This window comes from Podarcis gaigeae (genome assembly GCF_964106915.1).
Source record: "Podarcis gaigeae genome assembly, chromosome: 3".
Classification (NCBI taxonomy): Eukaryota; Metazoa; Chordata; class Lepidosauria; order Squamata; family Lacertidae; genus Podarcis; species Podarcis gaigeae.
Genome location: NC_139680.1, coordinates 108,360,032 through 108,384,794, shown reverse-complemented (window position 1 = coordinate 108,384,794; position 24,763 = coordinate 108,360,032). Strand labels below are relative to the sequence as shown.

At 45.8% G+C, this 24,763-nt stretch overlaps 1 protein-coding gene across 46 annotated transcripts in view; it reads left to right on the top strand.

Moving 5' to 3' along the window:
• The window catches only part of NRXN1 (neurexin 1), a 988,232-nt gene that overhangs the window by 449,128 nt on the left and 514,341 nt on the right, over window positions 1-24,763 (top strand). For 25 of the 46 annotated variants that reach the window (XM_083733052.1, XM_083733037.1, XM_083733022.1 and 22 more), the window contains 3 exons: window positions 7,402-7,785; window positions 19,958-20,161; window positions 23,373-23,399. In XM_083733052.1, coding sequence (XP_083589178.1) covers window positions 7,402-7,785; window positions 19,958-20,161; window positions 23,373-23,399 — 615 coding nt within the window. The remainder of the gene's footprint in view (window positions 1-7,401; window positions 7,786-19,957; window positions 20,162-23,372; window positions 23,400-24,763) is intronic. The other 21 variants (XM_083733051.1, XM_083733048.1, XM_083733042.1 and 18 more) reach the window with 1 other exon arrangement.

The following is a 24,763-nucleotide window of genomic DNA, read 5'->3' as shown; positions in this document are numbered from 1 at the left end:
CTCACTGTGAGAAGTGAGGTTACAGGGAACCAGGCAGAGGGCCTTCTCAGTAGTGGCGCCCACCCTGTGGAACGCCCTCCCACCAGATGTCAAAGAGAACAACAACTACCAGACTTTTAGAAATCATCTGAAGGCAGCCCTTTTTTAGGGAAGCTTTTAATGTTTGATTTTAATATTTTGTTGGACGCCGCCCAGAGTGGCTGGGGAGGCCCAGCCAGATGGGCACGGTATAAATAATGAATTATTATTATTATTACTATTATTATTATTATTATTATTATTATTATTATTATTATTATTATTATTATCTAGTCCAGCCCCCTGTAATGCAGGAATTGCAGCTACAGAATCCCAGAGAGATAGCCATGGAGATTAAAACCTCCAAAATGGAGCACCCACCACTTTTCAAGGTGGTCCATTCCAATGTCTCTGCTCTTCATGTCAGAAAGTTCTTCCTGATGTTTAGTTGGAATCTCATGTCTTGTAATGTGAATCCATCGGATCAGAACCTACCCTCGGGAGAAGCAGAAAACAAGCTTTCTCTATCTTCCAGATATCCAGATGGCTATCATATCACCTCTCAGTCTCCTCTTCTCCAGGCTAAACATGCCCAGCTCCTTCAACCTCTCCTCATAAGGCTTGGTTTCCAGACCCTTGATTTCCTCTTCACACACTTGTCAATATCCTTCTTAACCTGAGGTGCCCAGAATCTCTGGCCTAAAAGGTGTGGTGGCACTGGCAAATAAACAGACAAACCCAAATACTGATAAAATCTAACACTGCATACCAGACAGGAGCTGTGCATGTTTATTGTAGAGCAATTGCATACAGATTTCTTGTATTTGTTTACCACTAGGTAGTTCATCTGGGCCAAATTCAAACCACTAGGAAGAATCCTCCATTTGCAGATCAGCAGTTTAGAGAATTTTGCAGCAGTGCTTAATAAAGAGAATAAGTACAGAGAATAAGGGGGAGGGGCGTGGCAGCTGAGCCCTCTCTCCTATCTCTGCTTTTGAAACAGATCACAACCGATGAGAGGAGCTTCAGAAGTACATTTAGGCAGGGATGTCTTGGCTGTAGTAAGGAGACTTTTGAAAACTAAATTGCTGAGATAATGAACATGATTCAAGATGCTCATTAACACATACCTATGGGAAATGTTCTGCTGTTCTGCTGTTGCAGTACTACCAACCTTGCAGTGAAAGCAGAGGGAGGAGGCAAAGGCAGGCGGCTGGAATCCCAGCAAAAGCAAACTGCAAAGGCATTTTGCTCTCTGCGGGTTTTGCAACACGCCACGTCTGCATTAATAACAGTGTTGTGGGGCCGGCATGTCATTTGAATGTTTAGTTAATCTCGTGGGCATATTGGAGAAACAACCATGCAAGGGTTTTCCCCCTAAACCAGCTACCGTTCACCCCCTTTTGGAAAACCACCGTTACACATCGGAACAGGAGGGGAAAGTTATTATTCTTGTCAAACTCCAGTTGTGCATGGCAGTGTAAACCAGATTGTATCAGCGGTTTTTCGCGGCTAAGCCAGCATTTAAGGGCTAAGGAGTCATTGAGATTTTGAATTAAAGTCAGAGTTCCAGTATAAGCGCTGGAAATTACAGGGGTAGGAAAAGGCACATGCCTGTCTCCGGAGTATATAATTAGAGGTTTAGAGTAATCACACTCTCACTCGGAGCAGCACTTTGCAGATATCCATTTCAAGCCACTGGGGTGGAGCGTGTCCCCCTCCCCACCGTCCCTTATGCTATCTAGGAGTCGCTGTAGTTATTCACTGCAGTTTCAAGTAACGAAAGACGTTTAATGGATTGCCCTTGCTTTCTAGGGATAAACAACCCTTTGAGTGGTTTCCAGGCTAGCTCCACGCCTCTTAGAGTGGAAAGTCCTAGGGAGGGAATGCAATGTCATGCGATTATGCTTATTCTGTCAGCAAAAAACATTTCTGCTTGCCTGATGGGGATGGTATCCCCTCTTCTCCCCTGTGTGCTGTTCTAGGGGTTCACCTGACCCCCGCCAAGAGCTGATGGGGGGCACAAAAGAGGGAAAGTGGAAGCCCCACTGTGTTAGCAGTGCTGGCTCCCACTAGTGCAACTGCTTGGTCAAATCTGTCCCATAGAATCCAAAGACACCTCTGGAGAGGTGATTTGTGCAAGGGATGTAGCCAGCATGGCTGAGCTACCAGAGGGAGAGAGAAGCGACTGGGCTCCCATTCCAGTTCCCCCAGTTCAAGGCTCCTGCTGTCATACAAGTGTTTGGCTTGAGGAAGCATTGTTCAGTAATTTAGACCAGGGATAGGAGAACCCTTTTCACCCTGAAGACCACATTAACCTTCTAAGCAACCCACTGGAAGCCAAATGCCAGTGGCATAGTCTCCAACTTCTCTAAAAACGGAGGGACTGTCACGAAAACCCTTAAACCATTATGGCTTCTCACTGTGTCATGCAGAGTCATTAATTCTGAAGTGGCTCTTCAGCAGTGTTTCAGCGAGTTACTGGAAGTTCAGATCCACACATTCCTCTAACATATATCTTAGACCTATGCCTCCCACTCCCTCCACCTTGCCCACTCAATATGGCCCCACTTCCTGTAGATCTGGGTCCTAAGAAAGTCCCTAAGAAAATGTTTCACCATTTTGCTGCTCTTCAGTCAGTCGGTTGCTGCATCTGGCCTGGCCTGGCCTGGCTCAGAACAGGAGTAGGCACTGGGAGGGAGGGGCACTGGAAGTTGAAGGATGGCCGAAGCCCCAGGACCACAAGGCACTGAGGTCTGGCCTGGAGGCAGAGCTGGGTGCCTGCCAGAGCCTTCTGGAATGGGAGAAGAAGCTGCACCTCAAAGCCCAGGCCAGAGTCCCTATTTCCATTGGAGACATGTTGGAGGATACACAGTGGTGGACAAGGCCACAGATTAAAGTAGGCAGAGTGAGGCATGTGAATGTTACCTTCATGCAGTGAAGCTACTTTTGACACACATTTCTCTCTAACCTCCATCCAGGCAATCAAGGACTATTACTAGAGTTGGACACATTACAGACAGGCAAAAAACTCTCAAGGAAGGTACCCATGAGGGAAGGCAGGGCCCGTGAAGAATGTGGCATGGCGATAGGGTGTGTGGCTGGGGGGAGTCCTGGAGGGCCACATTACACATACACACAAACACCAGGATAAGGGGATGACAGAGGACGAGATGGTTGGACAATGTTCTCAAAGCTACCAGCATGAGTTTGACCAAACTGCGGGAGGCAGTGGAAGACAGGCGTGGCTGGCGTTCTCTGGTCTATGGGGTCACGAAGAGTCGGACATGACTAAATGACAAAACAACAACAACAACAAATAGGGCTGCCTTCAGATGTCTTCTAAAAGTCTGCTAGTTGTTGTTCTCTTTTTCATCTTGTGGGAGGGCGTTCCACAGGGCAGGTGCCACTACTGAGAAGGCCCTCTGCCTGGCTCCCTGTAACTTGGCTTCTCACAGCAAGGGAACTGCCAGAAGGCCCTTGGCACTGGACCTCAGTGTCCGGGCAGAATGATGGGGGTGGAGATGCTCCTTCAGGTATACTGGGCCAAGGCCGTTTAGGGCTTTAAAGGTCAGCACCAACACTTTGAATTGTGCTCAGAAACATACTGGGAGCCCGTGTAGGTCTTTCAAGACCGGTGTTCTGTGGTCTTGGCGGCCGCCCTCAGTCACCAGTCTAGTTGCCGCATTCTGGATTAGTTGTAGTTTCCGGGTCACCTTCAAAGGTAGCCCCACATAGAGTGCATTGCAGTAGTCCAAGTGGGAGATAACCAGAGCATGCACCACTTTAGTGAGACAGTCAGTGGACAGGTAGGGTCTCAGCCTGCGTACCAGCCTGCTTGTGCCGTAGAACCCCCTACCGCCCACCTAGAATCCTGAATCCTGAATCACCCACTAGTGGGTGGTAGGGACCAGGCTGACAACCCCTGGTTTAGACCATGCAGGTTTGCTAGATCTGTGCTGAGAGGATTATGGGTTTGATTCCCATGGACTCTTTCATAGAGGGGAAACAGATCCTGTTCAGAAGGAAAGCCACTGCATAGCAGAATGTTTACTCTGTCAGGTCCAGTTCCTGGGCATCTTGAGGTTTTAAAAGATGGCAGCAAGGCTAAAGTAGAAACTAGTCTTACCACCTCCTCCCTGAAAACTGTAGTATATTTTTATGTTCTGCAGTCCGCAGCATGCACAATATGTTGTGGGAAAGGCTGCTTTGTTTTCATTTTATCGCTCTGCGCTTTCTTAGCAACATATAAAAAAGCAGATGTTACATGAGTGCAAAATGTACAGCATTCCCCAGGGAGTGTGTTGCATATAAGAACATACAAAGAACATATATGGTTCAGGCCATATGGGCAGTGTGTGGATCGGTAAATTAACGGTAAATTAGATCAGAGGCTCCACCTGGCACTGCTGTGTTTCATAACATCAAAGGTTAAACATCCCTGTTTAAACACTGGAAGAAAATATTTAATTGGATGTACCTGTGAAGGAAAACCATGTTTCTGAAAACCAAGGATATCTAAGACCTTCTGCCTGCCCTTTACATTTCCCTCTCCTTTGTAAATAATGCTGATCTGTCATAGTCTGCTGGCAAGAAGCTGAGTCGCCAATTCAGAGTTAATTAAAATGTGAAACCTGGGACTCTAGAATTATATGATTTAATGTTTTGCAGTGGCAGCTTGGCAGTTTGCAGGACCTTAGAACTGAGCTTTGTGGCGCTTTGGCTTAGCAGAATGATAGGAACATAAGAAGACCCTGCTGGATCAGGCCAATAGTCCGTCTGGTTCTGCATTCTGTTCTCACAGTGGCCAGCCAGATGCCTGTGGCAAACACAAGAGCAGGACCTGAGTACAAGAGGGCTCTTTCTACTTGTGAATCCTAGCAACTGGTGCTCAGAAGCATATTGCCTCCAGCAGTGGCTGTCGAACCTAGCCACTGTTGCTAGTAGCAGCTGATAGCCCTGTTTTTCGTAATTTGTGATCTAATCTTAGGTCTTGTGAGGTCTTGCAAACATACTTGGTTCTAGTACAGGCAGGAAGCTATGCTTTTAGGAAGCATGTTTTAACTGGCAACAACATTGTTTAAACTGTGCACATGATAAGCAAAGTGTGGATGTGGTTTAAAATTTTGATGTCTTTTTTATATTTCTAATCTGTTGTCATGTGTGCCTAGTCTGTAGGATGAGCAGGCAGGGTTATAAATTTTAAATGAAAGGAGCCAAAAGGCAATCGAAAGCAAAGACTGTCCGTCCACCAGTGCCCTATAGCTGAACCATGCAATATTGATCATAGTGTACCCCCAAGCACAGAACAGATGCATTATGGAAATGTGCTTACACAGAGCAGATGAATACCCAGTCTTGCGTGTATGTTAGTGTTTATTTAATATTTACACTGTTTTCAAGCTGTGCTTTACATGTGGCGATCAGCCATTCCCTTTCTTGCTGCTCCGTTGGCCTGGCCTGGCCTGCTCTCAACAAGGATCCCACGATTGGGCAAAGGGGCAGGATGGGGATAGGGAGCAAGACAGGCTAGTGGTTGCAGCACCATGGACAGCTACAAGCAAGCAGCTCAGGGTAAACTGAAGGCTTTATGCATCTGACACCATGTTGCACCTCCCAGGGTCAGGCTCTTCTCACATCCCCTGGAACTGGCCACTGGACTTCCCATTTCTGAGAGTTCTTCCAGGTGTGTTACCTGCAAAATTGCCAGGTTGGCATGAGAGTGCGGACATTAGCAACAGGTAGGATGGTGGAGAGCACAGTGTTGTGTGGTGTATAGTGGCAGAAGCATCAGAGTGGCTGTGATGCCATGTACCACAATGCTCCAAGCTCTCCACACCTCCACCTCTTCCTCTCAGGCAATGACCTGAAGTGTTGCGATGCCAAGGGGGCAACAGAGCCCAATGCACACTGTGTCACCAGCTGCTATTAGATGCAGGTGCTTGGTGTAGAAGGGCCTGGCTCATCAGTGGGTATGGGCTCCACAGGTCCTGCCTTGCATGTCCCAGGGTTAAAGAGACCCTGGTGGACTGGGTTTGGACTGCTGCCAGGTAGTCCTCCGATGCTTCGGACTTAAATCTGTTATAATGGACTTGTTATGGGCAGCCCCACCACCCAAGATGCAAATGGTGGCTAATGGATTCAGAGTCTTCTCCACAGGGACACATTCTTTGGAAGAACCTCTTTCAGAGAGGTCAAGTTAATCCTTTCCCTCTCTGTGCACAGGAGGAGGGTGAAAACCTACCTCCATTGGCTCCCTTGAAATGTATATTGGTTACCCTTGCTTTATTTATGCAGTTGTTCCCTTCTGTGCCACCTCTGTTTTCACAGGTTGTAGGGGTGTGCAAGAAACCCATTTTATTTTATTTTTCTGCTTTTTAAAAAGTTCCATTTGTTTCGTTTCCATGTCTTGAAATTGCATTCACACATTTAGTCATTAGTTGATTGGTTTCCCCAGATCCATTGATTGAAGCAGGAGACTCAGTCATTCCTCTGTGTGTTATTTTCCCAAAGCAATGGCATGGAGTGTAAAGGCATGGTATCAGCACTCTGGATCATCAGATATGCCCAGTTTCAGGTCTAGTTTTATAAGCAAACAAACATGAATGGGAAAACTTTATACAACACATTCATCTTTAATGCAAATTCCCTTTAATTGATTTCTATAACGATGATTGAAGAAGGCTGCATTCCCCCCCCCCCAATATGTTGTGCTTTTGAAAAGTGTGCACTGTTATTAAACCTTTTTATTTTCTTGTAATCATTGTTCCTTCTGTGATTAAAAGTCATTTTGGGAACATGGATCTGTCCTACAAGTGGGATATAAAAGCTAATAATAATATTTTTATTTATACCCCACCCTCCCCAGCCAGAGCCGGGCTCAGGGTGGTTAACACCAATAAATTTACAGTAAAAATGTAATAGGGGAAAAAACAATTTAAAATACAGGTTAAAATGCAATTTAAAATGCTGCCTCATTTTAAAAGTCGTCCATAGATCAAAACCATATGGGGAGGGAAACATAAGGGTCAGACTGAGTCCAAACCAAAGGCCAGGCAGAACAGCTCTGTGGAAAGATGTCAAGTCCCACAGGGCCCTAGTTTCTTGTGACAGAGTGTTCCACCTAGTCGGGGCCAGTACTGAAAAGGCCCTGGTCCTAGTTGCGACCAATCTAACCTTGCGACCTGCAACCTCCAAAATGTTGTCATGTGTGGACCTTAAGGTCCTCCGCGGGGCATACCAGGAGAGGTGGTCCCGTAGGTACGTGGGTCCTAGGCTGCATAGGGCATAGAAGAAGGTTGTTAGTGACAGTTGTGCATTTTTTCTCCATTGTTAACAACAACAAAAAAAAACCTGAACACCTTGTGTTTTATTCCTAAACAGGTACCATTTCCGTCAACACTATGCGCACGCCATATACTGCACCTGGAGAGAGTGAGATCTTGGACCTAGACGACGACTTGTACCTTGGAGGCTTGCCGGAAAACAAAGCAGGCCTCGTCTTTCCAACAGAGGTCTGGACAGCGCTTCTTAATTATGGTTATGTGGGCTGCATTCGGGACCTGTTTATCGATGGCCAAAGCAAAGACATCCGCCAAATGGCAGAAATCCAGAGCACCTCTGGGGTGAAACCCTCGTGTTCGAGAGAAACAGCAAAGCCGTGCTTGAGTAATCCCTGCAGGAACAGTGGAGCTTGCAGGGACGGCTGGAATAGATACGTCTGCGATTGTTCCGGTACAGGCTACCTGGGCAGATCGTGTGAGAGAGGTAGGCCCATTCATTTGGTTAGAACCACCCATTTGGTTAGAACATGGATTCCCTTTTCATTCACAGACGACTTCAAAACTGCTGAGGGTCTTGATACTGATTGGCAGGTGAGAAACTAGCAGTGTGATGCAGCAGCAGCTACCACTTCTGTGTTGTGTTCTGAAGGCTAATGTAGAATTGAGGTTAAGGGAATGGGTGGGAAGGCCCTGGTTTACATCTCAGAAAACCAACATGCACACCAGGGGTTGACAACCTTCTCCGGCCCAGTGGGCACGTTTGGAATGTTGAGGTTGCCATGGGTGCAAGTCACACAATGGCTGCTCTGGGGGAATGGCGTAATGACTGCCGCAGCTCAAAACACAGAAAAGGACAGCTGCACAATGGTTTGGTCACTTCTTTCACCTGATCAGATACGTAGCAAGGTCAGGTGGTACCCAGCACAATTATTATTTTTTGTCACACCCTCCCCACACACGTCGACAGCTCAGGGTAGGCTTGGAAGAGACACCTCACAGGATTCTTGGGGTGTGTGCACTTTAAATGGGTTTGCAGCCTGAAGTGACAGACGTGAGGCAGGTGAGCTGCCACAGGTGAGCTGCAAGCAAGCTGCCAGCCAGCTCTGTGGAGGCTCCTTTTATTGACACAAATATGCAAACTCTGGCAGATACATTTTGGGCTGTGACCTTTACACATCTTCCAGTCCCAAGATCGTGGGGTGGTACAAAGTTATTTTGGCACCTGTTTCCACTCCGTCATTTTCCCCTTGCACAGTGTATGACGAAGGAGACAAAAGGTCTCAGAGACAAAGCTTACAGACAGGGCACCGCAGACTACTGAGACCGCAAAAGGTTAGACAGAGGGCACAATGTTCAGACAGCTGTGGCTTTGTCTGTGAGGGGGAGTATGCCCCGCACCCCAAGGTCACACGTGCAGGCAGGCTAAGGCTGCCTGTGGGTGGGGAGTTTCCTCCCTCTGGACCCAGCAATCATCCCTACAGCAGCCAAAGAAAGGCAGAGAAGCAGCATCACCCTAAACATGCCCCGCTTGCTGGGTTGCACGTGGTGTCTTTGGAGACCCTACTCAGGGCCGGAAAGAACGCCCTGTCTCTAGTGCAATGGAGCCTCTGGGAATACAAAGGCTGAGGCCCCCGCTCTCCCATTTCCCTGCCCATCTGCCCAAGTCCCTTTTCGCTGCCTTACTCCATGCTGGCACCCTCTGCAAAACAAAACAAACTCCTCCTCTTTCTTCGTCTTCCTTTCTCAACCACATCTAAAGTACTGATCCAGGCCAGATCCACTCACTGTGTCCTTTGGCGATCTTTGGTGTCTTTGGCGATCACTCGTAGCAAAGTAAGATTGTCTTCCATGAACACGGTATTAGCAGTGAGTCCGTAAGTAACTGTGGAGGCCAGATCTGGATCCACACGTCCTTCCACAGTTGGAAACATTGGTTTCTGGGCGGGAGTTGATCACGGTGAGGGTTTGCCAAACTTGCCTTCCTCTTAGCACATTTCTCTTTTTTGTCCTGAGCTTGAGCATCTTCAAAGTCCATGAGGCCTTTGGTAAAGGCTGTTCTCCAATTAGAGCACTCACAGGCCAGTGTTTCCCAGTTGTCGGTGTTTAGACTACACTTTTTAAGATTTGCCTTGAGAGAGTCTTTAAACCTCTTTTGCTGACCACCAGCATTGTGCTTTCCATTTTTAAGTTTGGAATAGGGTAGTTGTTTTGGAAGAGAATAATCAGGCGTCTGAACAACTTGCCCAGTCCAACAAAGTTGATGCTGGAACCCACAAGTACCATGTTGGTGACCCCTGGCATAATGACTAAGAAACTGAGGAATGAATTAGAACATTCAATTTCACTCTTTTTCTGACCCTTTCCCCACATCCTACAATATCCCTTTTGAGGTGAGGTGAGGTGACCAAAACTATACACAGCAATCCAAATATGGTCACACCACACATTTGTGGCATGATTGCAATATCAGCAGTTTTAATTTTAGTCCCTTAACAAAAGCTTTGTCAAAACAACAACAACCCACCTTCCTTATAAGCTTAGCACTAGTTAAGACCGAGCCTTCCATTTGTGCTGCGAAAACGTTATTCTGCGAAAGGAGTCCTTGTTTCTTATTTTAGAAGATGCAAGCCTTTGGCAGAAATCAAGTTATTTTTGATGCCTCCAGATTGTTCCTATTACTGGTGGACTGCGGCTGGCAGAGGGGGCCTAACTAGACTGTCAGATGAATTACAAAACTCTTCAGTTAAATATGCATGGTGTACCACCCTGTGGCAAAATCCTGCTATTACATATGGGACATTTTTCTCCTCACTGCTCCCCTCCCCATCTGCTTAAAGAGTGCAGCATTATGAAATAGAAAGAGAAGGAGGGAGAGATAGAAACCTACAGTTTTTGAAATCAAAAAGAACTAGGGAATATTTTTACATATCTCAGCCACTGGAGAAAGGAACAGGCATATGCAAATCTACTAAAAACAAACAAACAAACCACAAACCCCACCACCATTCTTTGCAAGTTTAATAGCATGCTTCAGCAAAAGGATTTTCAGTAAGTATCTTTGACAGGGCATGGAATTTCTTTCTGTTTACGTTGTTTGTCATCCCTCACAACGTATGGTTTGGGCATTTCCCCCAATATAATTTTCTGGAACACGGACTCTCCTCTGCTGGGACTGATACTAATATGATGTATTCACAGTGTTATCTGGCTGCTTGTCCTACAGAAATCAGTTGTGTGTTTGTTCAGCTTCTGGAGTATTATATGCTACCCAAGGGTTTTCCCTATCTTGGGGGGTGGGGAGGGAAAGGAACAGCTTTTCAAAGCATTGCTTCGCCTCCTTCCAGTAATAGTTGAATCCCAAACGGTCATGCATTAATATGATTACAGCGTTTGGGATTCCGTAAGCTACAGCAAAGGCAGTGCTTGCCACACAGAACTATTATTGCTCCTACCCGTGTGCGGTTGCTGATAAACCGTTCTCGTTTGCCAGTAGACACGACAATTAAAATGTTGTTCGTGCCATTCAAAAAGGAAGCAATTTTTTTTTGGGGGGGTGGAAAGAAAATATGTTCACATCAGCAAGCAAAGCCACTTCAGGGAGCATGTGGGGTGTGGGGAACTATGCTGGTTTGAATCACAAATTTTAGAACAATGTACCGTATTTTTCGCCCTATAGGACGCACCGTCCCATAAGGCATACCTAGTTTTTGGGGGGGGAAATAAAGGGGGGGAATTATTTTCCCCCAGGCGCAGGACTGGGGCGGGGGAGGCCCGAGCTTCTCCCGACCCCAGTCCCCAAACAGGCAGCTCTCTGCTAGCCGTGGGAGCCCAGCGCTGGCTCCCGCTGCTTGCGGAGAGGTCCGCGAAGCCTGGAGAGAGAGAGGGGTCGGTGCGCACCGACCCCTCTCGCTCTCCAGGCTTCAGCGAAAGCCTGCATTAGCCCCATAGGATGCACACACATTTCCCCTTCATTTTTGGAGGGGAAAAAGTGTGTCCTATAGGGCGAAAAATACGGTAGCTAAGAACTAGGGTGTGAAATAGTTTGTCAGGTAGGGCAGGATGGAGATAGCACAACGCGGAGCACTCAAGATACTGTTGGACTCCAACTCCGTCGTACCTGACTGTTGGCCATAACAGCTGCTGAGAGCTGTAGCTCAAGAGCATTTTACAGAATCATGGAATTGAATGGTTGAAAGGAACCACAAGAATCATCTAGTCCAGCCCCCTGCAATGCAGGAATCTTTTGCCCAACATAAGGCTTGAACCCAGAACCCTGATATTAGGAGCCTCATGCTCTTCGAACTGAGTGTCACCCATTTGGAAGGTGACACCTTGGCAACTCCTGATTTAGTAGAACTACAGTAGATGATGGCCAGTGTTCATATTTGAAATACAGCCAGTTCTGTGTGTTAGAACCTATTCCAGTATTCTGTTCCCAACACTGGCCTGATGTTCCAAGAAGGCAATAGTAGTGCCAAATCCGCCAATTGAAGAGGCCAAGTGGGAACATTTGGGGTAAGTTGACCTTGTAGGTAAACTGGTCTCAAGTTGTGAAGGGCTTTATTAATTAAAGTTATTCATTTTTTTTTTAAAAAAGAATAAAACAAAGATAAACTCAAAGCAACAAAAGCCAAGTTACAGGGAACCAGGCAGAGGGCCTTCTTAGTAGTGGCACCCGCCCTGTGGAACATCCTCCCACCAGATGTCAAAGAGAACAACTACTACCAGACTTTTAGAAGACATCTGAAGGCAGCCCTCTTTAGGGAAGCTTTTAATGTTTGATGCATTACTGTATTTTACTATTTTGTTGGAAGCTGCCCAGAGTAGCTGGGGAAGCCCAGCCAGATGGGCAGGGTATAAATATATTATTATTATTATTATTATTATTATTATTATTATTATTATTATTAAAAAGCAACATGAAACTAAAACAAAACAGAAAACATCCATCTACAAATAAAAGGAGGTCTGACACATCCTACCCGCTAAAGGAGGCTGCAGGATCAGAAACACCACAAGTAAAAGGCCAAAAACCTGAAAATGATTAAAAATTAAAAAAAATGGCGTGGCACCTAAAAGTAGGCATTGGTGGCACCTGGTGTGCTTCCTGGGGAGAGCATTCCGTAAGTGAGGAGCCACCACTGAAAAAGCCTGTTCTGTGCACCTCCCTTGGAGAGAGCACACAGAGAAGGTCGTCAGATGATGAACACTTGGTTTGGGTGAGTTAATGTGGGGAGAGACGACATGTGAGGCATTGGGGTCCTGAGCCGCAAATTCAACCTTTAAACACCGAGGCCCAATTTAGTCACCTTAACTTTCCCGCCTGTGATTTCATTTCAGCTGAAATGAAATATGGGAAATGAAATGTGTGTTCATTCACACACTCATTTGCTCATGACCCGAAGTGGCGCCACAGGGATCTCCCGCTTGTCAAAGAATCAACCCTTGGATTGCTCTCTCCTTCGTTTTTCATGGAAATGGGGAGGGAGCTAGCATTCCCTCATCGTACACAAATACAAGGAGCATGAAATAGCAAAGGGTTGGGGTGGGGGGTTTATGTCTGATAGTTCTGTATCTTTGGGGTCACTCATGCCCCCAAATTCACTGGTGGGTTTAATAGCAGCAGTGTCACCCTATGCACAACTATTCAGAAATTAGTCCCATTGTGATCAGTGGAGCTTTCTTCCAGGAAAACATGAACAGGATTGCAGGCTTAACCTGAAGTGTTCCATGCTTATTTTGCCACTGTAAGCCGGAGCTGATTATGCCAAAAGTAAAAAACATCAGGATAATCGCTGGATGGGTTTAATTTGTTTGTGGGAGCTGTAGCAGATGGCAGGACAGATGTCATGGCAATATAATTTGGCTTTTCTCTTTGATTTTTATTGGGGCTTGTGGTACGTGATTGCCTTTCGGCAGTGCCTTTTGCAGGTGTCTGTTTTCAGCCAGGCAACAACAGCAGCAAAAAAGATAAATGTGTAAGATGACATTTATCAACAGAAATTATATTGGGGGGGAGGCGGAGATGCTAGGATGCATGATTTTTCAGGGTTTCATATCTTGCATTTACTGTCAGTAAGCAGAGATGCTCAAGGGTGGGGGTTATTTTATTATTATTATTATTACTATTACTATTACTATTATTATTATTATTATTATTATTATTATTATTATTATTATTATGTATTTTGTGGTTTTATATTCTAATTTTATCCTGTAAACCACCCTGAGACCTGCGGGTATAGGGCAGTATATAATAATAATAATAATAATAATAATAATAATAATAATAATACTATTCCAGCTAAGAATATAAAGTCCAAATGTTTTAAGCTGGACCACTTAGTTATATTTCAGCAAGTTAAAAAAAAATCATTGATTAAAGGTATTGCATATTAAATATACAGAGGATGCCATCTTATCCTGTTTCTCCATGTAGTCGAATACTGACTACTCTGACTGGCAGCAGCCATCCAGTGTCTTGGGCTGGCAGTCTTTCCTATTGTCTCCTACCCAACCTTTTTTTAAAACAACAACAACCTGGAGTAGACCAGGATTGAACTGAGAGTTTTCTTCATGCGCTTTACGACAGAGCTTCTTCACAGAAGAGTCTCTTCCTCTTGAGCAGAGATTGCATAGCCTATTGGGATTTGGCTAAAGAGTCCCATCAGCAGAAGCCCGCACATGGACAGCCATATGAACAATGGGGCTCCCCTGCCTGTACGGCCCATGAAATTGGCTCCTGGGGATTGGGCGACACCCACCCAGGGCACAGTTCAAAGTTTGAGTTAGCGCTTTGTTGGCAAACAAACACCTGAAGGAGCGTCTCCACCCCCATCGTTCAGCTCGGACACTGAGGTCCAGCTCTGAGGGCCTTCTGGCAGTTCCCTCGCTGTGAGCAGTGAGGTTACAGGGAACCAGGCAGAGGGCCTTCTCGGTGGTGGCGCCCACCCTGTGAAACGCCCTCCCATCAGATGTCAAAGAGATAAACAACTACCTCACATTCGGAAGACATCTGAAGGCAACCCCGTTCAGGGAAGTTTTTAATATTTAACGCTGTATTGTTTTTAACACTTGATTGGGAGCAGCCCAGAGTGGCTGGGGAAACTCAGCCAGATGGGTGGGGTATAAATAATAAATTATTATTATTATTATTATTATTATTATTATTATTATTATTATAAACAAAACAATCTCCACAGACTTGGCTGAATGCCAGGCCTAATGACAACTGGCCCCATGGATCAGTTGCCAAGACTGGAAGTCCCCACCTCCTCACAGCCATCTTAAGTCTCCTCCTCTCCAGGGCCTTCCCAAGCAATCAGAGACTGTGCCTTGCAGCCAACCTCTCCTCCACCCTTTTCATGCTTCTACTGGTTCTGGGAGACAAGGGGGAGAGGAGCTTGTTGCAGCAGGAAAGGGAGACGCTTGCGACTCTTCACCAGCCTGTCTCATCTCTGCCTCTTGACCTCCCTCCCCTCCCTCCCCTGCTTCAGCTTCTGCCTCTGATTCTGCACTTCTCTCTGCCACAGACTCCCCCAGCTCACTAAGTCCTGTTGCTTCTTCAGCTTCCGACACCTTCTCGTCCCAGTCTTCTCCCTCTGAACACTCATCGATGTCCCACCACCACTCCCCAGGCTCTGAGCCTTCTTCCCCAGCTGGTTCCTCCCACCATTCTTCTGCATCCAACCAGCCCATAACACTGTGGAAGAGTGGGGGTTACTCCCTCTGGCAGGCCGAAATGCCTGGGCTGATGGAACATTCAACACATTGCAGCATTGCCTTCCTCAGGTAGTGCCAGAGCTGTGAGTTGGAATGTGCCCGGCTCAAACCCTACCACTGAACTCACCCGGTTGCTTTGAGCAAGCCACTGCTTTATGTTCTCAGGGTCCGGCTCTACCATGAGACAGAATGAGGCAGCTGTCTCAGGTGACAGATTCTGAGGGGGGGCTAGAAAGGTGGGCCATAGCTAGCTTGGTGCCCTAGCATGGTTGGTGCTGGTCTTGACCTTTAAATCCCTTTGTGGCTTAGGGCCCTCGTATTTATGGGACTGCCTCTCCTGGTCTGCCCAGCAGAGGACCTTAAGGTCCATGAATAACCATAGTTTAGAGGTCCCGGGCCCTAAGGAAGTCAGACTATCTTCCACCAGGGCCAGGGCCTTTTCAGTGATGGCTCCGACCTGGTGGAATGCTCTGTCCCATGAGACTAGGGCCCTTCAAGATTTAACCTCCTCCCGTCGGGCCTGTAAGACAGAGCTATTCCACCTGGTCTTTAATTTGAATTCAGCCTGATCTTTTATTTCCCTTCTCTTCCCTCCCCCTCCCCTTTTATGAAGATCACCCGCTCTGAGACCCCACAGCTAATTCTCCCCTGGCCTCCTCACTGGCCCAAGTAGGACCAATTCAGCCGCTAGCCCTGAGGATTATCTAGTTGATTTTTATTTTTATTGTTATTGTTATTCATGTTTTTATACTGTATTTTATGCTGCTTTTATAATTAAGTGTTTCAAAGTGTTTTAAATTTGTTGTTAGCTGTCCTGAGCCCGGTTTTTGAACCGGGAAGGGCGGGGTATAAATAAATAAATTATTATTATTATTATTATTATTATTATTATTATTATTATTATACCAATGAAGTAATCTGAGGCAACCCACAGTGGGTGGGAGATCCTGATCTGTCCTTGGTGCCACCACCTTCTGGTTTTGCTTCGGGGAAGGTAAAGACACAGCCCAAAGCCAAGGACAGCAACAGCAACGCCTTGCAGAACACCCTCTTTTTGCCACACTTCTCAGTGAAAATATAATAGTTCTAGGGGTTGCTCGTGCGTAAGTTGCTGCCACTCCTGGCTAGGTTACCTGGTTGAACCCTTTCTGTCTGGACAGCCCTTCACTTCGTGGCTGTCTCAGTCGCTGGCAGAATCCGTCAGTGGGCGTTTCTTGAACTTCTTCCAGCAAAGAAGTTCTTTGATGCCAAGTCTCCTCCTACTCTCCCTGCACAGAAGTCTTCTGCGCAGGGAGGGTGTGGGCAGCGGAGGACCCGTGCTCTCTCCACTGGTCTCCGGTGAAGAGTCCTGGAGCCTCCTCTCCGATTCCCCCATCTGCCCCCCTTCTCCACTGGTGTTACGCTGATTTCCTTCCCCAGAAGATGGGCTGCCTACTGGGACCCTCTCCAGCATCCCTCTGGAGCCTTCCCTCCGCCTCTAGCTCCGATGGCAGTTCCCTGACAGAAAACATGGTATTCCTGCAAAGCTCCTGCATTGCTGTTGGTCTCCTCCACCCTCCCGGGGTGTGGGTCTGGATCTGGGCTGGAGGCATCAGTGGCGTCCTTTTCCTCAGGTGCCAAAAGATCTCAGGCAGACCCTATCTGTCCCTCCCCGTGCCTTTTTGCAAAAGCCAACCTTATAGGAACGTTGTAAGCATTATTAAGACCAGTGTTTTTGTTTTTTTCTGGGGGTACTCAAGGATACGCAGTACAGTCATACCTCAAGTTGAATGTGCTTCGGGTTGAGCGCATTCGAGTTGCGTTCCATGGCAACCCGGAAGTAACGGAGCGCAGTACTTCTGGGTTTCGCCGCTCGCGCATGCGCAGGTGCTCAAAATGATGTCACGCGCATGCGCGGTAGCTGCGAAACACGACCCATGCACAGACGCGCCGTTGCGTCTTGCGTTCCATTCGGGATGTGAACGGGGCTCCGGAATGGCTCCCATTCGCATCCCGAGGTACCACTGTACTGGCACTTTTTTTTCTTTTCCAAATGTTAAAAGTGTGGCACTTTCTGTAACAACTTCATGGGGAATACCATCTCTTTGCTGTAGAGCTTTAGGGCAGGGATGCAGAACCTGTGGTCCCCTAGATCATGTTTTTGGGCTCCCACCCCCATCAGCTGCAGCCAGCATGGCCAATGATCAGGAATAGTTGTCGTGGCTGGGCAACATCTGGAGGACCCCAGGTTGCCTACCTCTTTGGCACAGCATCCTTTGGGGGAAAGTAGCACTTTTGTTAGCTTGGCTTGGTGCAAAGGAGAGCTGAATCTGCAGCGCATTAAGCTCCAAACCTACATCAAAATAACCAAATGGAATTTGGGCAATTTAGCAGGGAATGATCATTCCAGTCTTTTTCTGGTGTGTAAGGCTCTCTACCAGAAATTGTACAGTGGTACCTTTTCCCCCCTCCAAAAAAGCACTGATTAAGACAACGTAGACAAACTCTTCTGGGTAATTTTAAAGTGTTAAACTAGGTAATAGAAAGTGCATTATATTGTTAGTAAGCAAGAATGATCATTCATTGTTACAACAGACTGTGATTATGTTTTGCTTCCCATTTCCCATTGGACGATAGCCTTATTATTATTAAAACATGCCTTCATCAATTAAAGCTGATCCCAAAGCTTTAGGCGGCAACCCCTACTGCACAGAATTAGATCTCAGTAGGGGCCTCCACAGCTTGATACCAGCCAAGCTCAATGCAATCCAGCACCCATAGGAAGCTGCCTATTACTGAGTTAGCTTATTGTTCCATCTAGCTTAGTTTTGCCCACACTGGCTGGCAGTGGCTCTCAAGGATTTCAGGCAGGATTCTTTGCACAAGGGAGTGGATATGGAATGTTTTGCTTGCAAAACAGATGCTCTCCTGCTGAGCTATGGCCCTTCCCCTTGTGTGTGTTCCAAGGGGCCTGGCGTGACAAACTTTGCAAAACAGCAAAACCAGGAGGGTTGTTTTTCTGTGTGTGAGAGTGAGCCTGCTGGGTCATCCTGGCCAATTGGTGAATTTAATGTTGTGCAGAAATGCACAGGATTGTGGGTATTGCTTGTTTATGTTCTTCCATGCACTAGCAATAAATTTCTCCATTTCACACCAACTGCTGGATAACCCTTTATTATTTACTTTTCAGAGGGACTGTCCTAAAACTTATTGTCCTGGCTCTCTCCCCCTGCCCCCTCCCGCAGCCCCCTAGATACAGCTGCCCCCTGGTGTTGTTTAATAAAGCCATTTCCTCTCTGTGCACGGTTGCATTCCCAGTGCAGAAATGATAGTATAATTCCTTGCCCTAGAGGCTGTGATTCTGCTTAACGAGCAGCATATTATTAAGCATTTCTTCCAGTTGTTTGGAGCATAAACTTCTGCTCCAGCAGTGTTTAGTGTATACCAGTCTCCTTGGAACAGTAACCAGACTGCAGGGGAAGGCAGGAAAAAAGGGGGAAAATGCTTCTAATGTACATTCCACAATAGGCAATCCAATCAGAAGAGATGCTACCCAAGGAAATAAATGTTCAGAAGTTCAATGACTGCTGCACCAAAATGCCTAACATGTATTGTATCTGAAGAAGTGTGCATGCACACGAAAGCTCATACCAATAACAAACTTAGTTGGTCTCTAAGGTGCTACTGGAAGGGTTTTTTTTTATTATGTATTGTGTTGCCCCAGCTTCAGTGGCCATACTGGGATACAATACTTGTCCTACAAGGGACGAGGGTGACGCTGTGGTCTAAACCACTGAGTCTCTTGGGCTTGCTGATCGGAAGATAGGCAATTTGAATCCCCACAACAGAGTGAACTCCTGTTGCTCTGTCCCAGCTCCTGCCAACCTACAGTTCGAAAGCATGCCAGTTCAAGTAGATAAATAGGTACCACTGTAGTGGGGAAGGTAAACAGTGTATCCATGCACTCTGGTTTCCGTCACGGTGTTCTGTTTCACCAGAAGCGGTTTAGTCATGCTAGCCACCTGACCCGGAAAGCTGTCTGTAGACAAACGCCAGCTCCCTCGGCCTGAAAGCGAGATGAGCACTGCAACCCCAGTCGCCTTTGACTGGACTTTACTGTCCCGGGGTCCTTTACCTTACTTGTCCTACACCAGGCTTCCTCAACCTTGGCCCTCTAGATGTTTTTGGCCTACAACTCCCATGATCCCTAGCTCACAGGACCCAGTGGTCAGGGATGACGGGAACTCTAGTCTCAAAACATTTGGAGGGCTGAGGTTGAGGAAGCCTCTCCTACACTATAAGATGCAATGTGGTACAGGGTTCGTCTTGGGCAGCAGAATCCACAGGGGTAGCAGATCCAACCTCCAAGGAATGCATTGCCTGTTGCTGCCGCCATGTTTTCATTGGAGGCTGGATCTGTAGCCCTCCCGGTGCCGCCTCTACACTGGCCTCTTGGTGAATAGGAGTCACTGCTGGTATCCTCCCACCCTACTTCCTGGTGTGTATTCTGTCCTTATTCCTGGTGTAGATCTTCACTCACCCCTTCTTCCCTGGCAGGGAGAGAGGAGTGCCTCATGTTATGTATTGAAGTTCTCACCTTGGCCACCAGGGGGTATTGTGTATAAAGTTTTCACTCAGGTCCACATAAGCTAATTTCAGCAGGAAACCCTGGGTTGTTGTTGTTACAATGTTGACAGCCGGCTGCCTATGAAAGCAGGCCGGCTGAGCTGTTTGCAGTTCAGTTCAGTTCCAGCTTACTATAAAGAACCACTTGGAAAAATCTCTGTGTCATCTGCTATGTCCACTCACAACTTAATACCTCAGGTGCCAAAATGTCTTGGGCTGGCCGTGCTTGACTCAGCAGTTTTTTTGATGCTGCGACTCGTGGCACTCGCTTGCATGCAGAAACGCAGGTTTGTAATTCCCTCGCAATCTTCCCTCTTGTCCATTTTCAGAGGCAACCGTTTTAAGCTACGACGGAAGCATGTTTATGAAAATACAACTCCCCGTGGTGATGCACACCGAGGCAGAAGACGTGTCCTTGCGGTTCAGGTCTCAGCGAGCGTATGGCATTCTAATGGCCACCACTTCGAGGGAATCTGCTGACACGCTGCGTTTGGAATTGGATGCAGGGCGAGTTAAGCTAACAGTCAACCTAGGTAACGTCCCTCCCCAACTCCCACCATGAAGTTAACATCTCCAACATCCTTTTTTGGTGTGCGTCTTTGCCTGCAAACACCTATTCAACAGCCTGTTGGCCACTGAAAAAATCAAATGAAACATAAATATATATATGCAGTTCTCATGCATATACATATATTTGCAACATACATAAGTTCATTATTCGTTGAGTTTAATTTCATCTTTACACACTCCACCATAACCCACCATTATTAATTCTGAACCGCAGTCTGTTCTAAAAAGAGAAGACCACCAGCATTAGTAGGCAACCTGTTTTTGTTTTGTTAGTATCTTACCCAACGAGGTGCGTTTCTCAGCCCAGGATTTCCCATATTGCTGCGTTACACAAATAAATCCTAGTCCAAAACACATGCCCCTGGGTACTGGGGAAGCTCTGTTGGTGTGTCTGCATTGTGCATGCAAGCTTCATGCACAATGTTTCATGCAGCTTCTGTGGAGCACAGGATTTGGGTTCCCAGAGAGTCAGTTCTTCTGATGCCAAGGGGGTGCGGGGTGGCAACTGAAAAAAACTCCCCTGCCCCAACCAGGCAGTCCACTCACACAAGCAGTTTAAAGTCAGAGCTGCCATTCCGGTCTTTTCATAATAAGTGGTGCTCATGTACATTTGGGGCTCTAAGGCTGTGTACACACTCCGGTTGACTCTGCATCCAATGTGTTCACACTGCTGGTTTGTGATAGCCACATGGTGATAGCCACATGGTGATAGCCACAATTCACATCTGCCCTGTAGTTTCTTGAGAAGAACTGTGTTTTGATTAGCTTCCCCACCCCAGACCTGCTTTAATCCAATTTGAGAACAGAAGGAATGCAAAGATCCCCATGCCCTTTTTACAAGCCAGTTTGGAACTGGATAGTGAACTTTAAACAACAGCCAAGCTGTGTGCACCAGGTTGATCAAGCCTGAGACACACAGCCTAGGAATCTTACTTTGCAAAAGGAAATGCCAGGATGAACAACCTACAACCTGGGGGGTCTACCTTTACAAGAGGCTGTAGCCTTATACCAATATGACACAGCTTCAGATTTTTCTATTCCTTCTGAAAAGAAGCTCTAGAAAAGGAAAATTGAGTTATTAGCACACTAGCCCTAATCACACACACACACACACACACACACACACACAGAGAGAGAGAGAGAGAGAGAGAGAGAGAGGGGAGTACAGGAGTGGGGAAATGCACACCCCAAAAAAGGATCCTGGAGTCAACCCATAACGAGCGACTTCCAAACACATCTGGCTGTAATAATGTGTACAGTGTCTTACAAATGTGATTTGAAGCTCAGCTGTAGGGAAAACAAACTTGCTGCATTTTAAGCCAGTGATGTGTGCACAGCCCAAAACCACACTGTTGTCCTGAAGAGTTTGCTCATGCGAACTGAGTTTGCCCCAGCATATAATCAGAACCTACTCTGTTAAAAACCAGAAAGCTATTTAGCCCTTTCCAGTATGTTGTACTTGATTTTGGCTCAGTGTGTTAGAACACATAAAATATATGCAAGTAACAGAAACCTGATTGCAAGCCATGTTTTTGTTTTTTTCTGGTCTTCTCTATAGAGCAGCCTGACATTACATCCTTTCAAATCCATCTCCCTCCCTCATTTTATTTTATTTTAGAACTCCCCCCGCTACAACTTCATAGTGATCTTGTGTGTGTGTGTCACAAATAACACGACCCTTCAATGCCCAAAGTCTGCGGCCCTCAGCAAACAGCCATGTGAACACAAACCACATAAGCTCTCCTGCAGAAATAATATCATGCTTTCCTAGTTTTTTTATATAGCATTTAGAAATAATTGATCGTTGTGTTATTCACCGAGGAACCAAATGCAAGTTTAGCAGAACGACTTCCTTTTTTTGTGTGTGTGAGAGAGATTATTTTCAGGACTTTTTGTAAAGAGTTTAAAACAAAACAAAACCCTTCGCTCCGGCGTGACTCCGCTTTTAAATTGCGAAAGCTAGCAGGGCAGAGTGATATATTCAAAATCCATTTTTTTTGTATAGGAATGCGAGATAATTGAATTTTGATTATATTAATTCGATTCTGCAATAGGGAGGACGCTCTTCTTTAGCTTCAGATAGAGCCCTCTAGTGACATTTTGGAGTTCCTGCAAGCCGATGCATTATTTTAATAGTCTTGATGGTTGTAGGATAGTGGCCAGGAGAGGGCTCTTTCAAGAAAGCTTTCTGTAGACAGAGGCATGTAGGTGATGTGCCTTGGCTGTTTGCCACCACTTTTCTGATGCGGTTGACGACACATGACAAACTCAGCTACATGGAAACAAAATCTAGGTTGTTATTTTTTTAAGAAATAAAAGCAATAATATTGATGATCCTTAAAGACCATGTAGAGGAACAAATGAGTATGCTGCTAATTTGAGAAGGGTGTTTCAATTTGCCCATACAAAGTGCACATTCCCCTTACATTATGAATAAAATAAAAGCATTGCCCCGCCTGTTATTCACCGTGAAGGCAGAAATAAATTTGCTAACGCCCACAAGAGAGAAGATGTCGAAAAGCATCCTCTCAAAAGTCAAAAAGCAAATTATAATATTGCTTCGCTTTAATCTAATAAGAGATTTCTAGAGGAGATGGCGAAGTCACTTTTCCTATGTTTACTGAATGACTTCAGTAAAAGCTAAGTGTATTTCCGAGGATTGAGAGACCATCTAAGGTGGTTGGAATGTTACAATTTTAAGCTTTTAAAGTTGCATCCTCCTTTGAGGTATTAACTGTGATCCAGAATGTGTGATTATTGGCTTGGCTTGTACTATTCCCCATTGTGACGGAGCACTTTTATTATTTTTTAAATTAAAATTGAGAAGATTAATCTGTTCTTTCATATATGGGGGAGAAAGTGGCAGCCAGCTTAAATCCAGTGTCTGGACCAGTTTCTCCACAAGCCTTTATTCCCCACTTAGATTTGTCACCATGTAGCTTTGTTTGAAATTGGCCATATTTTTTTTATCCTCTATTTCTACTCACTTCTATTTATAAAGTTTTTTATCACCATATATCTGCGTTCTATGGCAATACCGAAAGAATCTGAACACGCAGTGGCCATGTTTGCATGTGTCTGTCCCCGGAAGGGTGGACTGTGATTTTATTGGATGTCTGCAGCTATTACTTTGAAGGATAAATTTTCATTTCTCATCTATTCTTCCCCATCTAGACTGTATCAGGATTAACTGTAATTCCAGTAAGTGCCTATTCAAAATTTTTAAACTTATTGTTCCTCCATTTATGCAATATTCACAAACTTTAAAGACATGGTGTGCATCCTTTTTTTGTTTTTGTTTGCATACTTAAAATGACTTGCATTTGAAAAAGACGTAACAAATTCCATGGGTGTGAAAAGAAATCATCGCACATGGCTTGCTTAGCCTGCCCTAGAGCTGCCTTGTCGCCATCCCCACCCCTCCCCTTGAAATTTCAGGCCAAACATCTGAGGAGTTTCAAGGACAGTTTAAAGAATCACACATAGGAATGCCACAGAGTCTTCTATCATCTGCAGAGCATCCTTCAATTTCTCTAAAAGTCAAAGCAATTGTGGAGGTTCTGCCCCCGTGTTCCAGTAAGACTAAATATGTCTTGTGTATGAGGAAAGGATGATTGTATACCCCTAATATTTCTCAATTACTGAGGAATTATCTGCCTTTTTGTTTTGTTTTTTTAAAAAGATTTATATTGAAATTTTCTCAAACAAATTAGAAACACATAATAAAAAACAACACAACACACACAACAGAACTTGACTGTGAATGCAGTCCTGGTTCCACTGGAGCCAACTCCAGTAGGCCGTGGATGCTGGGTACCCACAAAGTCAATGGGCAAAGTTGAAGCCCTTTGTCGTGGGCACCCACAATATTTGGCACAAGATGGCACCTATGTCTGGTTCTGCTTGTTGTTGTGCAGTGGGAGGATTGACGAGGCCACAATCATAGAGAAGAAACAGCAATCTAGAAGGCCAAAGGAAGTACTTCATACATTTTTAAGGTATCTTCACTCACCCTTTCTTCCCTGGCAGCGGCGGCGGCACCTTTTTGTGGCTCGCCTCAGATGCCAAAACGTCTTGGGCCGGCCCTGTCAGTCCCACTTCTTTTTCCAGTCAGAAGTTACAATTGCTCCATAAGTCTGCAGTCTTGTACACTGGGAGTAAATTCCACTGAGCTCAGTGGAACTTACTTCCGAGTGGATATGTATTGGATTGCGCTGTACACGGGTTTCCCTCCCCCCAGTCCTCCAAATATATACATATTGAAATGAACTTTCACAGTGTGATATATCAAAATCTGTTTATGCAGTGTTCAACTGAAGGAATGGGTTCCCAAAACCTGAAACCTGACTGGGCAGTCAGTCTGAAACGGGCCCCAAAATCCACATTTTTCCTCCTCCAAGGGAGCATTTCTAAAATGCATTAACTTGAGCTTTTGAGTCAATGTATAAACAGAAAGGCAGCTGTATAAACAAGTGCTCAAAGCGCTCTCCTTTATCAGTCTGTGATGGCAATGGATGGCCTTGGCTGTTCCAGTGGAGCAGGGATGGCACTCTGTCTATCTTATC